Below are 14,377 nucleotides of genomic sequence, written 5' to 3' on the forward strand. Positions count from 1 at the left end.
ATCAATGTTCGTAAATAAATAAAATGAAGAACAAATCCCAAATCTCCTGATTCCTCCCTGTGTAAGCCAATGTAATGCCGAGACTCCTGCATGGAAGTCCATCTTAAACCGCGACGATGTGTTGTGTTAATTACCCCAGGGATTCTTACACCAACTAATCCCTGGCAGAGAGTTGTGAAATGTCACATCCTCCCGACACTGCCTGCAATCACTAACATACAGGCCTAAAAGGCTTGAACATAAAACTATGATAGTGTCAGACCCCACTGTGAATGTTGCCAGCGACCTTGAAGAACGTACAACAATGACAGTCCCTGCTGGTCAATTACACAGATCTTGGCATGCTAGATTACAATATTCCCTTAATGCTTACAGATCTCTGTCTTTACCTGGCTATTGTATATGTCCTATTCCTCTATGAAGAGCCAGATCTATTAAGGGCCTGGTCTGGAGGTAGGGTTTTGACAGAAAGTGTTCTTATACATTTATCCATTATTTTCTGGGTTCAATTCCCCACTTGGGTACAAAGTGTGAAGCCCATTTCTGGTGTGATATGGCCAAAAGCAGCATAAAACCAACACACTCACTCACTCACTCACATGCCAGGTGTGTTAGATACTCGTTAAAAAGTCAACATCACCTTAATTTTTTACCCATGAAAATTTTGGGGTAGAATAGGTCTTCAGCAACCCATGCTTGCCGTAAAAGACGACTAACGGGTTCGGGTGGTCAGGCTCGCTGACTTGGTTGATACATGTCATCGGTCCCAATTGCGTAGGTCGATGCTCACCAACCAACCTTAATTTTTATGGAAATGGAATGATATCGGATTGTGCTAAAGACATAGAGGATCCTATTTTTTCCCACAGTTGTTCATGCCAGGCATACTTTCTAATCTATGTTGATGCTGTCAAATCATATTTTCCTGGAATCATGCATTCACAAATCATCAGCTTTGTTGTCTGTTTACATTAATTAATCCAAGTTTATGGAGTCTTCATTCGTCAACAAATATAAAAAAAGATTTCATTAAAAAACAACTTTTATTTTAAATACATTTAAATTACCTCATAGTTTCAAAGACCAGTCACCATCGTCATTATCCAAAGGTCAAGGTCAAGGTCATTGTATCAACACTGAAACAGTCAAAATAACTGACAAACTAAAATATTGTTAGAAGGTAGTCAGTTTGTTAAAGCTGCACTATATTCAAGCCAAATGATGGTGGCCTGGAATGGGTTTTTTGGTTTTTTGGGTGTATGACCTTGTGTACAGGTGAGCTCACTTTACTCTATGTCCCTTGGGGCGGTCGGGTAGCCTAGTGGTTAAAGCGTTCACTTGTCACGCCAAAGACCCGGGTTCGATTCCCGAAATGGGTACAATGTATGAAGCCAATTTCTGGTGTCCCCCGCCGTGATATTGCTGTAAAATTGCTAAAAGCGGCATAAAACCATACTCACTCAATCATTCACTATGTTCCCTTGACCTTGTGTACAGGTGAGCTCATTTCACTCCATCTTTCCATGACCTTGTGTACAGGTGAGCTCACTTCACTCCATCTTCCCATGACCTTGAGTACAGGTGAGCTCACTTTACTATCTTCCCATGACCTTGTGTACAGGTGAGCTCACTTCACTCTATCTTCCCATGACCTTGTGTACAGGTGAGCTCACTCCACTCCATCTTCCCATGACCTTGTGTACAGGGGAGCTCACTTCACTCCATCTTCCCATGACCTTGTGTACAGGTGAGCTCACTTCACTCCATCTTCCCATGACCTTGTGTACAGGTGAGCTCACTTCACTCCATCGTCCCATTACCTTGTGTACAGGTGAGCTCACTTCACTCCATCTTCCCATGACCTTGTGTACAGGTGAGCTCACTTCACTCCATCGTCCCATTACCTTGTGTACAGGTGAGCTCACTTCACTCCATCTTCCCTTGACCTTAAGTACAGGTGAGCTCACTTTACTATCTTCCCATGACCTTGTGTATAGGTGAGCTCACTTTACTCCATCTTCCCATGACCTTGTGTACAGGTGAGCTCACTTTACTATCTTCCCCTGACCTTGTGTACAGGTGAGCTCTCTAGTACTTCACTCTATGTTCCCTTGACCTTGTGTACAGGAAGTCAAGTTTCACCCATCATATATAATACAATACATAACATGATGATGCCAAACTACTTTGTCTGACAACAATTCTGGTAATTTCTTTATGGCTTCTCCAACACAAGGTTGACATTTGTCATGCTTCCACAGCAAGTGTACACTCGCCTCAATTAAACAGTTAAGCAACGACCTCTAGTGTCCTGTGTCCTCAAGGCTGAAAAGCAAACCTCTCATTTCCGGTCAGAAATGTGTTTTTTCTGTGAGACACCATAACAATTATTTGTCAAGAAAAGGTTACTTTTGATGTTGCCATTCTCCATTCACCGACCACAATGTGGGGCTATACTGGTCAGGAAATAAAGGCAACATGAAATGTCTGTCAAAATATGAGCTCAATATCAAGTCTTCTTGTTGACCTTAATTTGGTTGACAATGGACAAAATGTTCTCTCAACATATGAAACAGAATAAAGGATTCAAATAACTAAAAGCAACAAAACCGTTTCCACATTCTTAAGAAATCTCTGCTAGAAGCAGAGTTGATTGTAAAATTCCGACTATATCATAGCATGTGAGAATATCACCATCAAATAGTAATGATGACTGCATTTACGAAAAATACCATCACCAGAAAATCCGAACTTATGCGAAAGAATCTTTTATGATTAAATACCAAGTGAATATAGATTTGTACCTTTCTCCTTAGGGCCCATTCAACAAAGCGACTGTATATACTACTAAGATGACTACTTATTATAATAATAGCGCATAGAGAGTTTTTTAAACAGCCCTGTGGCTTGGAGATGTATGATATAGTAAAATAATTCGGAACATTTTGGACACAAATTGCATCAAATATTCATGACTCAGATCCCTGCATGACATGAAAACCTGAAAACTTCCTTTATGTTCATGTGGGACAGCCATCAGATAATCCATCTGGCTTACCTCAGGGGAACTGTGTTGTGAACAACACAAAGTTTTCTTTGAAATTACTGTAGTTACTTTAACAGGCTTTGATCAAGAATTTCTTAACTGAAGCTGTGTCGTGTCTGCCCATTCACTGGATGAAATCCCTGAATTCTGGATCCAACCTTCTCTAAACACCAAGTGATGCAGCCGAGCTTGGCAGAAAAAACCCAGAAAATCCATGCAAGTTTGTAAAACGATGAAACTTGTAATCTTTTGAAACCTGTCACGTGAACCATTGTGATGAATGTTCCTTGTTGACTAGTAATTCAAGTATCTTTGATGTTATGAATGTGCATCTGAGAACAATTCTACAGAGTTGGTTGTAATCTCGCAGTATTAAAGCAATTGTCGAGGATACAAATTAGCCATGGTGAAATAATGGCTTGAGAATGCCATTATCCATGTTGACTGCATCATTGCTGTGGATTCCGTGATGAAATTGAAGGGAAAAGAAGGCAATGCCTGTCATGTCAACACAACCGATCCGTTTACACCATGGTCATAATCAGTTGTGAATTGGTAGAAGCCTTGTCTGGTTGGGGAACTATCACACACAGTATAGTGAAGATTAAACAATGATCCTGCCGCTGGATGGCTGTGTGTGCATGCGTGCGAACGTACGTTGCATGTGCTTTGGCCAAAATAATTGAAAATATCAAAGCAGTGACTTCTACTGCCATAGACTGTCTAAAAAAACAAATTACCATATAACAAAGATGAGGTAGTGTTTAATTTTTTGGCATCTTGCTGTTTATCATTGGAGTATTGGCTTTTGTCGCTTTGTGTTAAAATACAAACGAATATGTGGCACTCGGTGAAAGATTTTCGTATGACAATGTCTCATCAGGCAGGTGCAAGGAGAGGCTGATCATTTGATAGTGTGTGTGTGCGTGTGTTTGCGTGTGCGTGTGCGTGTGCGTGCGTGTGCGTGCATGCATGCGTCTGTATTTGTTGTGTAAGCGCTGGTGTGTGCATTGGCCAAAATAATTGTATATATCAAAGCAGTGACTGCCATTGCCTTAGACTGTCTAAAAAAACAAATTACCATATGATAATAAAGATGAGGTAGTGTTTAATTTTTTGGCATGTTGCTTTCGCTCAGAACTGCTATGTGGTGTGCCAGAAGCCACAGGGAATGCTCCCCTCATGGAAGTTACCTGTAAGCTGTCACCACACTGGGAGGTTCAACATGATCATTATCCCAACTTTCCAAAATGCAATTTAGTATCAGGTATTCCCCCGAGAATAATTCATGCTGATCACATCAAATCTTACTTTTTGGCGTCAGCTCCCAGAATAATAATGCGTGAACATGCCCCCAGCTTAATCTGAACAGTTTATTCTGATGACAGATGGGCAATATTTCAGCAACATGGTGAAAAATACACCATACCATATGCCCTATAAAGTCAACAGTGGATTAAACATGTGTCATGTGTTGGGCAGACATGCTTGCCCTTTCTGTGAACACCTGGTGTCATCATTGATTTTTAGTGATCCATTTCCATAATTTTCACTGCTATTCTGCTCTTTTCATTAAAAGGAATCTGTTTCAAGACTGATTATTTTCTGGTGATGACGTTTCATATTTATTACATCAATAATAATGTCAAGGTTACAACAATGTTTACAGATATGATTTGAGTTTTCAATAACTCACTTATTTTGAAGTTTATTGCTAATTTTAAATGAAATGAATGCCTAATGAGTGTGATTTGAAAAACGTATCACTTGGCATAGCAACATGAACACCAAATCCATCATGTTTTGTGTCTGATTAATAGCTTTGTTTTAGCTGATAGTTCTCCGCTTTCTTTTAACCAGTTGGATTAAGTTGTCAATGAAGCATCTGCCATTCATTACCTCAGGATGACATCAGTTACAAATGAGTGTGTGAGCGAATGAGTGAGTGAGTGAGTGAGTGAGGAGTGAGCGAGTGTGAGTGATCGAGTGTGAGCGAGTGAGTGAGTGAGTGAGTGAGATGGTTTTAATGCCACTTTTAGAAGAAAAACATGTACAGTGTATATTATCATATTGGGGACAGTGCAAGAACTCATGTTCTTCATCCTCTAAAACAGAGCATTCAAAACTAAGACTATCCTTATGTATATTAATTAAACCTTTCCTGAGTTTCTGAATGTCAGATGCATTATACCCACTTTAGACAATGACTGAGTGAGTTGGGTTTAACGCCGCTTTTAACAGTATGCCATTTACATCACGGCCTGTCAACTTAATGTGGGAGGAAAGCCCGAAGTGATGTAGGTCTTAGATGTCTACCATTTTGGTAAAACCCACAAGCACGGGTATGGTGCTGAAACATAAACGTAGAAACATAACTCGGGTGAACCGGTATTCAAACCCATAATCATAGGTTACTGGCATGCCCAAGGGACGCAACTCTACACATTGCACAGCTGAGCCCTAGACGACAGGGCCACCCGTGCCCCCCAGCTCCAAATGAAATTTCCAAGCATCAAATACTCACTAACAACTGACAATTTAAAAACACATACTGTGTATCTCTTAATACACATTCAGTACAAGACTATAGGTCCCTATCAGTGGTCTGTAAATAATCGAGCATGGACCAGAAAATCCAGTGATTGACATCATAAGCATCGATCCACGCAATTGGGATATGATGGCATAAATATGAAACATCACCGCTAGTGAATAATCAGTCTTAAGGATCTGCCAAAACAGCTTATCTAACATAGCAGTGAAAATTATATTGATGGTTCACTGAAATCTCTGTCAAAAGCAGAGGGAGTATGACATTATCATCAGCATGTGTTTATGAATCAACATCAACAAGAAAACTGCATTATCACTATCCCCCACCATAGGGCACATTAGAATTTTGTTTTTCATATTGTAGAAAATATTGACTATAAAAAAAGAGTCCTTTTAAGTGTTAAGAAGAGATAGGCACTTGGGTCGTTTTATGTCATCAGAAAAAAGTGACTAAATGTGAAATTAATGGTGTCTTAAACACGTCTTGATAAGTATCTCTAAGATTATCTATTTTAAGTCATTTCTGACACAATGCACTTTGTAAGATAACAAAGTTAACTTAGTTAACTGTGTATGCTCAAAATCTAAAACAATGCAGCAAGTGAAGTAACTTTGGAAAAAAATAATAAATGGCACCAATAAGAACTAAGTCTTGATAAGTATCTCTTTGATAAGCTTGCAAAGTTTCACTGATGTTATTTCAGTAGTTTCTGAGAAACCTTCCCATTGCAGACACGTACTGCACCGAGTTGAAAATCATGCAGCAAGGGCAATAACTCTGTCGAAAACTAATTTTCTGCACAAATTTTTCGATTTTAGTCTTGACAAGTATCTCTCTTTCATATTCATGTAACTTCAGTAGTTTCTGAGAAAACTTGTCGCCATTACACACACTAAATACTGAGTTTAAAAGCACGTTGCAAGGGCCTTAACTTAAAAATTAATTCCGACACCAATTTTCGAACCATTTAAGATCATGACCAGCAGTATCAGTGTGTAAAATTTAATTTCTCTATCTTAAATAGTTATGAGAAAATGTGTCCCCTTTGAGAAGCAGACAGACGGATAAACCCCGTTTCTATGTCCCCTGCCCCACCTCATAAAGGGTAAATAGTGATTATGCTAGGTGTTTCTATGTCCCCTGAACCACCTCATACAGGGTAAATAGTGATTATGCCAGGTGTTCCTACGTCCCCTGCCCCATCTCATACAGGTTAAATAGTGATTATGCCAGGTGTTCCTACGTCCCCTGCCCCACCTCATACAGGGTAAATAGTGATTATGCCAGGTGTTCCTATGTCCCCTGCCCCACCTCATACAGGGTAAATAGTGATTATGCCAGGTGTTCCTATGTCCCCTGCCCCACCTCATACAGGGTAAATAGTGATTATGCCAGGTGTTCCTATGTCCCCTGAACCACCTCATAAAGGGTAAATAGTGATTATGCTAGGTGTTTCTATGTCCCCTGAACCACCTCATAAAGGGTAAATAGTGATTATGCCAGGTGTTTCTATGTCCCCTGAACCACCTCATACAGGGTAAATAGTGATTATGCCAGGTGTTCCTACGTCCCCTGCCCCATCTCATACAGGTTAAATAGTGATTATGCCAGGTGTTCCTACGTCCCCTGCCCCACCTCATACAGGGTAAATAGTGATTATGCCAGGTGTTCCTATGTCCCCTGCCCCACCTCATACAGGGTAAATAGTGATTATGCCAGGTGTTCCTATGTCCCCTGCCCCACCTCATACAGGGTAAATAGTGATTATGCCAGGTGTTCCTATGTCCCCTGCCCCACCTCATACAGGGTAAATAGTGATTATGCCAGGTGTTCCTAAGTCCCCTGCCCCACCTCATACAGGGTAAATAGTGATTATGCCAGGTGTTCCTATGTCCCCTGCCCCACCTCATACAAGGTAAATAGTGATTATGCCAGGTGTCCCTATGTCCCCTGCCCCACCTCATACAGGGTAAATAGTGATTATGCCAGGTGTTCCTATGTCCCCTGCCCCACCTCATACAAGGTAAATAGTGATTATGCCAGGTGTCCCTATGTCCCCTGCCCCATCTCATACAGGGTAAATAGTGATTATGCCAGGTGTTCCTAAGTCCCCTGCCCCACCTCATACAAGGTAAATAGTGATTATGCCAGGTGTTCCTAAGTCCCCTGCCCCACCTCATACAAGGTAAATAGTGATTATGCCAGGTGTTCCTAAGTCCCCTGCCCCACCTCATACAGGGTAAATAGTGATTATGCCAGGTGTTCCTATGTCCCCTGCCCCACCTCATACAGGGTAAATAGTGATTATGCCAGGTGTTCCTATGTCCCCTGCCCCACCTCATACAGGGTAAATATTGATTATGCCAGGTGTTCCTATGTCCCTTGCCCCACCTCATACAGGGTAAATAGTGATTATGCCAGGTGTTCGAAAAGGTGAGCGTATTCTGCCCCACCGGTATGGTTCTGTAACAGTAGACGCTACACTAGTCCACAAGGCACCGCTGATAGTGATCACCTTGCCGTCATTTCTTCCTCTCGCTAGCAATGCATCAAGCTTTGCTTTTGAATACAATAAAAAGGCTCCTGACGGTATCCCCAAGTCAAATTCAACTTTAATAAAGCAGCCCAAAACTATCAAAATGGAAATAATATGAAACAGCAATGTTTATTATTCATTTAAACACTTTCATCTAAAATTGGGCTTTTCTTTTTATGGGTTTAACTTTTAATATCTTTTCTTCAAACAGAATAGCCCCGTCCCAATGACATGTTTCTCGTCAACCTTTTCATATTTGTCAATTATAAATCTTCATCTTTAAACATCTGTAGAGAATAATGAACATATGATAAGACTCACAGTCAAGATGGGGCAGCGGGGTAGCCTTGTTGTTAAAGTGTTGGCTCGTAATGACGAAGACCCAGGTTCGATTCCCCATATGGGTACAATGTGTGAAGCCTATTTCTGGTGTCCTCCGTCGTGACATTGCTGGAATATTGCTAAAAGCAGCGTAAAACAATATTCACTCACTCACAGTAAAGATAGTGAGTTGAGTGAGTGAGTGAATGTTGTTTTATGTCACTGTCAGCATTATTCCAGCTACATCACAGCCTTTAAATAATTGATTTCTTCCCAACCATTTACACAATATACCTACTTCCTACAGATGGAAAGTTTGTTGGTATATTTGATGTTTAACGCCACACTCAGCAACATTCCAGCTATATGACTGCGGTCTGTAAATAATCAAGTCTGGACCAGAAAATCCAGTGATTCACATGATGAGCTTAATTTAAAGTTTCTTTGAAATATTTTATTCTGACGTGATCTTCAGAAATGAGGTCACGTCAGGTAAAAACTGAGCAAACTTGGGACTGCCCAATCAAATTGGAAGGTGCATGATGTTTTGAGCTAATCACATGTCAACTTTTTAAAATGATTTGGCATTATTATATTATTAATTTCATCAGCACAGTCCACTGGCAAATGACTCATTAAGGTTCCTAAGAGTACACAAATCAAATATGGTGCACATAATGACTTGCTCGCCTCCATGCTGACTGGCTTATGACAGAAAGATCACCTGACCCTGCTGCCCATGGAGATTTGGTACACAGAGGTCTCAAGGATTAAAAGATCTGATTTGGTACCAGAAACTTATTAATGTAAACATTTTCTACATAAAGTTGACTATTCAATATAATAATGTAACTGTGTTGTTCTCAAAGAAGTATTTTTTAAAGCAGGTCCTACAGGTCCTACAATTCAAAAGTGAAACCTCCAAACATGTCTCACAATTCTAAAGTAAAAACCCCAAGCACGTCTTACAAATCAAAAGTAAAATCTCCAAACATGTCCTACAATGCAAAAGTAAAACCTCCAAGCAGGTCCTCCCATTAAAAAGTAAAACCTCCAAGCAGGTCCTCCCATTAAAAAGTAAAACCTCCAAGCAGGTCCTCCCATTAAAAAGTAAAACCTCCAAGCAGGTCCTACAATTCAAAAGTAAAACCTCCAGGAACATCCTACAATTCAAAAGTAAAACCTCCAAGCAGGTCCTACAATTTAAAAGTAAAACCCCCAAGCAGGTCCTATAATTCAAAAGTAAAACCTCCAAGCATGTCCCACTTGAAAGTCTACCTCTCACAAGGTGACAAAGAGACAGCAAGGTACTGACAACACAAAAGGTGAAAGTAGCAGGTCTATTTTAAACAAACATGACCTACACACATCAACATCAGACAAATGTGAAACTCAATACCCAATTACACATTAGTCATCATATTACTCGGTTGACTGCCAAATCAATAATGCCACACAACAGAGCTTTTTCTATTTTTATTATAGAGACCTTTTATACAAAATGCCGACAGCATGACACACTTTCCCTTTCTAGGACACTGACTGATGGCAGCCAAAATGGTCCAAATAAATCTTGCAGTTTCGGTGTTTTTCGGGAAGAAATATCCTGTCAAAAGTTTCTTAAGTCATGAACATATCCTAATGACACTTGTCACTAGCAGATCACAAGATTGAAAGGAGGGTGGAATATAATTGGCAATGTTGATCGATCTCTGCATTTTTAATAAAGTAGTTGGAAAACACTGCATGTCATTTGGATAAGACTAATTACAAAAAGTAATGATATCATTACAATGTTAACCTTCTGTTAGTTGACACTGAACTATGTAAAACAGTGTTTGATGAACCTTATCGCAGGACTGGTCTTACTTGGATCACCACATTTCAGAATCATACGCTATCAATCTTGTCATACTGATGCTTCAATTTGAACTAACTGACTTTTATGAGTGATTGAGTTCGTGAGTATGGTTTAATGCCACATTCAGCAATATTCAAGCATCAACACGATAATTCAGCTTAACACATTGTACCCATGTGGAGAATAGAACCCAGGACTTTGGTGTGAAGAGCAAACGCTATAACAACAAGGCTACCCCCACCAAAACCTATTTGACTTTGGATACATAAAACTAATTTATACATATATTGGGTGAACTTTTGAAAGTTGATCTGTCGTGTGACACAATATTTAAGAGTGAGTGAGTGAGTGAGTGAGTGAGTGAGTGAGTGAGTGAGTGGGTGGGTGGGTGGGTGGGTGGGTGAATGAGAGTGAATGAGTGAGAGTGAGTGAGTGAGAGAGGGTGGGTGAGTGAGTGAGTGAGTGAATGTGAGTGAGTGAGTGAGTGAGTGAGTGAGTGAGTGAGTGAGTGAGTGAGTGGTAATATGCTGCTTTCTTTCAACAAATCACAGTCAAGGATACCGGTAATGGGTTTCACATTTTGTTCCCATGTGAGGAATCAAACCTGGAGTATCAGCATCATGAATGACAGCTTTAACCACTAGGCTACCCGACCGCCCCTCTCCCCAAGAGAGACTGGCTGTATGTGGAAAACTGTGAGTGAGTGAGTTAATATTTAACGTCACATCTGCAATATTTCAGCCATATCGTGACGAGTGTGGAACACTGTGGTTGTCATTACATGAGAAACTTGTTTCCCTGACTGTTTTGTTTTGTTTTGGATTGTTGTTTTACGCCACACTCTGTAATATTCAAGCTATATGATGGCAGTCTGTCGAGTCGAGTCTGGACCAGACAATCCAGTGATTGATATCATGAGCATCAATATATGACGAAACATTTTTCACTATTTGAGATTGGACATCACAATATCATACCATATATAATCAGTGTGTTGTAGTTGTATCTGATTTACACATCACGTTTCGTATGACAGTCTTTCATCTGCAAAAACTGCAAAACATGTTTACAAAAACATCTACAATTTGTCTCGTGTTTCAGGCACCAATGCTTCTGGTATGGCCGACTACAATGATTACGCTGCCCTGTATGAAAACCACTGCAGCGATGACTACCTGGACCAATCAGAGCTCAAAGTCAGCAACATCATCAAGCGCTACATCTATCCCATCATCCTCTTCATTGGAACTGTGGGTAATCTGACGTCAATCCGCTACCTGCATAACCTGAGTGTGAATGTCTGGTCAACATGCTTGTATCTCACCGTCCTCTCCTTCATCGACCTTGTAACCCTCTACGTCGACTGCGGCAACAAGTGGTTCGAGATCGTGTCCGACATCAACCTAAGCGTAAAGATCAGTGAGACCTCTGGTGCCGTTTGCAAGGTTTATCCTTTCATTTTCCAGTTCTTCCTCCACTTCAGTCCCTGGATCGTCGTGGCAACATCAGTGGAGCTAACCATCGCCTCAAAGTTTCCACATCTGACCTATAAGATGTGCACACGGGAACGAGCCAAGGCTGTGATGCTGCTGACGACAGTTTTGTTACTTTGTCTCAACATGCACTACTTCTGGACCTACGGACTCGTAAAGTACGCAGAAACTCCTGACCACATCGTAACAGTCTGTGTCTACATTGAAGAGTTCTCAGAATACTTCCGGGACCAAATATGGCCCTTCATCAACCTTGCAGTTGGACATATTGCCCCCCTTGTGGTCGTCACAGCTTGTTTTTTCATAACCATATCCTCATATCTAAAATCAGACAATGCCTGCAAAGTCAAACTGGAACAGTACTTCATGGACTTGAAATCTCTCCAGCAGTTGAGGGTCACTTTCATCGTCATCTGTTTGTTCTATGTGATCGTGGTAACGATGAAGATCCTGCTGGTTATCGTCAACTATCTCATTGCTCAAAGGATCGTCCTCATTCCCTGTGCTCTGGAGTCCCGTGTGTTGGCTGTCATGATGTTGCTCGGATCGCTATGGGACATGCTGTTTTACTTGTTCCTCAGCGTAAAGTTCTTCATATATATGGCCACTTGTACAAGATTTCGCTATGAGATTTATCAACTTGTGTGTCGTATTGGGCGTGGGCTTCATCGAAGAGACAGAGTGACCTTGACCTCAGGAAACCGCTACGATGCCAAGCCACTGATGCAGCATGGTAACAATGTGAGAAATAGTGTTTCCTATTCACAAAGGAAGGGTCTAGCAGAGGATGCATGTTCTGGTGTTACAACTGCTGTGTGAGCAGACGCAGCGATAAGATGCTTCCTGCAGTTTCTCCTTCCATGGCTCCCCAGCATTACCTCCTCCTCCTCCTCCTATGGTTGTGTGAAGACTATACTTTGTGCATATATGTGAGGGAGCGGGATTTTTATGTGACTCTGGTCATCAGTGTGTGCAGATTCCACTCTATTGCTCATCATTATGTTGGGGTTTCACTCTAGTGGTCATCGGTATGGAGATTTCACTCTATGTGACTGGGTGGTCATCAGTGTGAGGAGATTTCACTCTATGTGACTGGGTGGCCATCAGTGTGTGGAGATTTCACTCTATGTGACTGGGTGGTCATCGGTGTGTGGAGATTTCAATCTATGTGACTGGGCGGCCATCAGTGTGTGGAGATTTCAATCTATGTGACTGGGCGGCCATCAGTGTGTGGAGATTTCAATCTATGTGACTGGGCGGCCATCAGTGTGTGGAGATTTAAATCTATGTGACTGGGTGGTCATCTGTGTGTTGAGATTTCAATCTATGTGACTGGGTAGTCATTGGTGTGTGGAGATTTCAATCTATGTGACTGGGTGGTCATCGGTGTGTTGAGATTTCAATCTATGTGACTGGGTGGTCATCAGTGTGTGGAGATTTCAATCTATGTGACTGGGTGGTCATCAGTGTGTGGAGATTTCAATCTATGTGACTGGGTGGTCATCAGTGTGTGGAGATTTCACTCTAATGGTCATATGTGTGTGGAGATTTCAATCTATGTGACTGGGTGGTCATCGGTGTGGGGAGATTTCACTCTATTGGTCATACGTGTGTGGAGATTTCACTCTATTGGTCATATGTGTGTGGAGATTTCACTCTATGTGACTGGGTGGTCATAGGTGTGTGGAGATTTCACTCTATTGGTCATCTGTGTGTGCAGATTTCAATCTATGTGACTGGGTGGTCATCTGTGTGTGGAGATTTCAATCTATGTGACTGGGCGGCCATCAGTGTGTGCAGATTTCACTCTATGTGACTGGGTGGTCATCGGTGTGTGGAGATTTCACCCTATATAACCGTGAGATCTATATGTTGTGTACAAACATCACACTACATGAAGACAATGACACAGCCGTGCATATTTTTCACTCTATATGCAGAAAGTCAAGTTGTGTCCCAAATTCACCAAATAAAATTAAAACGAAGCCGATGTGAGCAGTAGTGTCCAGATACAACGCCACATGATTGGAGGATGCAGTGGAAATATTTCCAAATGGATGTGTTGTGAGGATGATGGCTGTTAAACAGACATCTACATACTCAGGTGGACCTCAATCAAAATGTGACAGGGCACTTGTCAGCTGAAACTGATCACCACACAAAATGGCGGAGCCTATTACCAAAAGAATCTTTATATGATACTCCGTTACTTCAACAAACCATACAACACAGACATAGTTTGAAGGCTGGAAAGGTTGGGCTGCAACCTTACCTGAAACATCTACTGAATAGTGATAACATATAAGGACACCCCTTATAAAGTCTGAATTTTTATAAGCCATCAAAAAACCTTTAATGGTACACAAACTAACTCAAGCTTGCGGTCTAGTGTCAATTTTGAGTGAGTGAGTGAGTGAGTGAGTGAGTGAGTGAGTGTGTGTGTGAGCGAGCAAGAGTTCGGTTTAATGCAACTTTGAACATTATCTTAGTTATATCAAGACAATATTTTGCCAGCTTGGTGTCGGGTAAAGCCCAAAGTGATGCAGGTCTTAGACGTTTACCATTT

The 14,377-nt window shown here is 41.2% G+C and overlaps 2 protein-coding genes across 4 annotated transcripts in view; one reads left to right on the top strand and one right to left on the bottom strand.

Annotated features, from left to right (window-relative positions):
• LOC139454471 (galanin receptor 2a-like) overlaps positions 1-12,870 on the top strand; it is a 66,923-nt gene extending 54,053 nt beyond the window's left edge. For both annotated transcript variants that reach the window (XM_071236195.1, XM_071236196.1), the window contains exon 2: positions 11,420-12,870. In XM_071236195.1, coding sequence (XP_071092296.1) covers positions 11,420-12,630 — 1,211 coding nt within the window. In that variant the 3' untranslated portion in view covers positions 12,631-12,870. The remainder of the gene's footprint in view (positions 1-11,419) is intronic.
• The window catches only part of LOC139454470 (RAB11-binding protein RELCH homolog), a 190,794-nt gene that overhangs the window by 112,615 nt on the left and 63,802 nt on the right, over positions 1-14,377 (bottom strand). The window lies entirely within an intron of this gene.

This window comes from Haliotis cracherodii, unplaced genomic scaffold (genome assembly GCF_022045235.1).
Source record: "Haliotis cracherodii isolate W230 unplaced genomic scaffold, xgHalCrac1.p SCAF_10, whole genome shotgun sequence".
NCBI lineage: Eukaryota > Metazoa > Mollusca > Gastropoda > Lepetellida > Haliotidae > Haliotis > Haliotis cracherodii.